Raw genomic sequence first — 4,119 nt, forward strand, 5'->3', positions numbered from 1 at the left:
CTACAGGTGCCCGCCACCATGCCCGGCTAATTTTTTGTATTTTTAGTAGAGACGGGGTTTCACCGTGTTAGCCAGGATGGTCTTGGTCTCTTGAACTCATGATCTGCCCGGCTCGGCCTCCCAAAGTGCCGGGATTACAGGCGTCAGCCACCACGCCCAGCCGAAAGATGGTTTTGAAAAGGGTTGCCTCATTTCAAAACTGGATCAAGAGTAATCCCAGCACTTTGGGAGGCTGAGCCAGGAGGCTGAGTCCAGGAGTTCAAGGTTGCAGTGAGCTGTGATTGCGCCACTGCAGTCTACCAGCCTGGGTGACAGAGCGAAACTTCATCTAAATATATATATATGTACATTTGGAGGAGGGAATACATAATATGTATGCCTGACAAAATTTTTGTGTATCTGTGTTTGTTTTTGAGACAGAATCTCGCTCTGTCACCCAGGCTGCTGTGCAATGGCGCAATCTCTGCTCACTGCAACCTCTGCCTCCCGGATTCAAGCAATTCTCCTGCCTCAGCCTCCTGAGTAGCTGGGATTACAGGTGCCCACCACCACACCCAGGTAATTTTTGTATTTCTAATAGAGACGGGGTTTCACCATGTTGGCCAGGCTGGTCTTAAACTCCTGACTTCAGGTGATCTGTTCGCCTCGGTCTCCCAAATTGCTGGGATTAGAGGTGTGAGCCACCCATTCCCAGCCACCTGACAAAATTTTCAGCGTATAAATAATTACCAGCCAAACATAGGTCTCACTCCCCTGACCCCAGGTCTCCAGTTCCCTTCTCCCAAGATAACTACCGCTACGGGTTTCTTGTGCAACATTCCAACTATACAATATGAAAGAAAATTTTACGATTTGTGAACACAAGCATGCCAGTAAAGACATACTATGTAAACAAGCCATATGTAAACACGTGTGCTTATAAAGATATGTAAACAAGGTGTACATGTGCCATGATACGCTGATGCACATGTAAACATATAGTATGCAAACATAAATACCTATGTAAATATATAATACGCAAACAAGCACACATGTAGCACATATGGAAACTCAAGTGTGTGTACCACCATGCAATATGCAAATACAAACACGCATGTAAGGACAAGCTATGCAAACACAAACCCACCTGTAACATATAGCATGCAAACACGGTGAGCACGTAGACATAGGAAAGGCAAAACCAAGCACACGTGTAAAGGGCAATACCCTTTCAATGAACACCTCACACACCTCAAACCCTTTCTACACTTACACTCTCTCTGGACAGTTGTCAGGTTGATCCAGATACCCTCCGTCCATGACAAATTTCAACACCTGTTCATTAGACAGGCCTTGGTAAGGCTGTTCTGCCAAGCTGGTGATTTCCCAAAGGACCACGCCAAAGGACCTGTCAATGACAGTTGAGAGTAGTAACAAAGAAACCATTCACACACACACACACGCAAAAACACACACATACACACGCAAACACACATGCACACAGGCAAACTAGCACACAACACACGCAAACACACATGCAAACACATGCACATGCACACACACAAACACACACGCACACACACACACAAACACACACACACACGCACACGCACACAGGCAAACTAGCACACACATGCAAACACATATGCAAACGCATGCACACACACACAGGCAAACTAGCACACATGCAAACACATACGCAAACGCATGCACACACACACAGGCAAACTAGCACACATGCAAACACACACGTGTGCACACATGTAAATACACAAACACACGCAAACACACATGCACACACGCAAATACACACAAACACACGTGCACACAGGCAAACTAGCACACACATGCAAACACACATGTACACACATGCATGCAAACACACGCACACCAACACATGCAAACACACAGGCACACACATTTAATACACACACAAACACATGCACACACATGCATACACATACACACAGGCAAACACACACGTGTGCACAAACATGCAAATACACCCAAACATATGCAAACACACACGTGTGCACACACATGCAAATACACCCAAACACATGCAAACACACACGTGTGCACACATGCAAATACACACACACGCAAACACACAAACATGTAAACACACACACAGGCAAACTAGCACACACGCACACACACATGCAAACATGCACGCACACATGTACACACACACGTTTAATACACAAACACGCAAACACACATATGCATACACATACACACGCTCACACACATGCAAATACACACACAAACACACACGCACGCACACACACACACACACGCAAACACATCTCTTGGTTTGCTAGAACATGGTTGGCCAGTTAATAAAACAATTCATGCTGCAGTCCATAAATGCTATGAAAGGAAAATCAATCTTGGGGCCCCCAAATCGCTAAACTCAAGGAAAAAGTCCAGCTGGGAACTGCTTGAACAAACTTGCCTCCCACTCTATTCAAAGTCCCCGCTCTGCTCACTGAGAAACATTCATATCTGATTGCCTCCTTTGGAGAGGCTCATCAGAAACTCAAAAGAATGCAACCATTTGTCTCTTATCTACCTATGACCTGGAAGAGTCCCCTCCCCACTTCGAGTTGTCCCGCCTTTCCAGACCCAACCAATGTTCATCTTGCATATGTTGATTGATGCCTCATGTCTCCCTAAAATGTATAAAACCAAGCTGTGCCCTGACCACCTTGGGTACATGTGGTCAGGATCTCCTGAGGCTGTGTCATGAGCACGCGTCCTCAACCTTGGCAAAATAACCTTCCTAAATTAACTGAGACCTGTCTAAGATTTTCGGCGTTCACAATGCCTCCAGGATTAATCAGGACATAAGAGTGGCCACGGGAAGGTCCTCAGATAGGACGCTGTCTTCCTTTCCTTGATGGGGGGTCCAGGAGGATGGCAGGCTTCCTTCCCCCGCTCTTGGCTGTTACTAACACCTGGAATTCAAGCCCAGCATCCGTCCACCCCTCCACACACAACTCACCACATGTCAGAAGAAGTGGTAAAGACCCCATCCTTCAGGGACTCCGGCGCCATCCACCGCACAGGGAGCAGACCCTTGCCCCCTTTCCGGTAGTAATCCGTTTCATAGATGTCTCTGGTCATTCCAAAGTCTGACAACACAAACGATTCACACGCTCTTAACTTCCAGCCTTGGTCCTACTATCTGCCATCTTGACTGCCCCACCTCTCACAGAGCCCTAAGAGGGGTTCACTTGGCCCTGGTGTGCGCTCACCTGGGTGGTGGCCAAATCCAGTAAGAAGGGATTCTGAGGGTGCACATGGGGAAGTGAAGGGGGAAGATGGGCTACCATTTAAAGGGAGGGAAAAGAAGGTACCAAATGACAAAGAAGCTACATTTTTCTTTTTCTTTCTTTCTTTCTTTTTTTTTTTATATGGAGTCTCACTCTGTCCTCCAGGCTGGAGTGCGGTGGTGCGATCTCGGTTCACTGCAACCTCTACCTCCCTGATTCAAGCAATTTTCCTGCCTCAGTCTCCTGAGTAGCTGGGATTACAGCTGTCTGCCACCATGTCTAGCTAATGTTTTGTATTTTGAATAGAGATGGGGTTTCACCATGTTGACCAGGCTGGTCTCGAACTCCTGACCTCCAGTAATCCGCCCGCCTCAGTCTCCCAAAGTGCTGGGATTACAGGTGTGAGCCACTGCGCCTGGCCAGAAGATGTCTTTTTGAGTCATAAATAGAATCATATCACTTCCTGCTGCCCCTTGCTAATGTAAGATAATGTCGAGATGACTTGCTGTGAAATACAAGGTCCTTCGGGGTCTGGTTTCTGCCTCTCTCCTCGACCTCACATCTCACGCTGCTCTGGTCCCCTCTGTGTTCCTTTTTTGTTTGTTTTTTTGAAATAGCGTCTCACTATTGCCCAGGCTGGAGTGCAGTGATGCAGTCACAGCTCACTGCAGCCTCCACCTCCTGGGCTCAAGCAATCCTCCCACCCCAGCCTCCTGAGTAGCTGGGACCACAGATGTGCACCACCACACCCCTTTTTAAAAAAATTTTTCGGGCTGGGCGCGGTGGCTCAAGCCTGTAGTCCCAGCACTTTGGGAGGCCGAGATGGGCGGATCACGAGGTCAGGAGATTGAGACCATCCTGG

General features: G+C 47.6%; 1 protein-coding gene across 3 annotated transcripts in view; it reads right to left on the minus strand.

Annotated features, from left to right (window-relative positions):
• The window catches only part of INSR (insulin receptor), a 169,629-nt gene that overhangs the window by 1,468 nt on the left and 164,042 nt on the right, over window positions 1–4,119 (minus strand). For all 3 annotated transcript variants that reach the window (XM_011943557.1, XM_011943556.1, XM_011943555.1), the window contains 2 exons: window positions 2,987–3,116; window positions 1,253–1,387 (listed from right to left, as the gene is read on the minus strand). In XM_011943557.1, coding sequence (XP_011798947.1) covers window positions 1,253–1,387; window positions 2,987–3,116 — 265 coding nt within the window. The remainder of the gene's footprint in view (window positions 1–1,252; window positions 1,388–2,986; window positions 3,117–4,119) is intronic.

This window comes from Colobus angolensis, unplaced genomic scaffold (genome assembly GCF_000951035.1).
Source record: "Colobus angolensis palliatus isolate OR3802 unplaced genomic scaffold, Cang.pa_1.0 Scaffold22, whole genome shotgun sequence".
Classification (NCBI taxonomy): Eukaryota; Metazoa; Chordata; class Mammalia; order Primates; family Cercopithecidae; genus Colobus; species Colobus angolensis.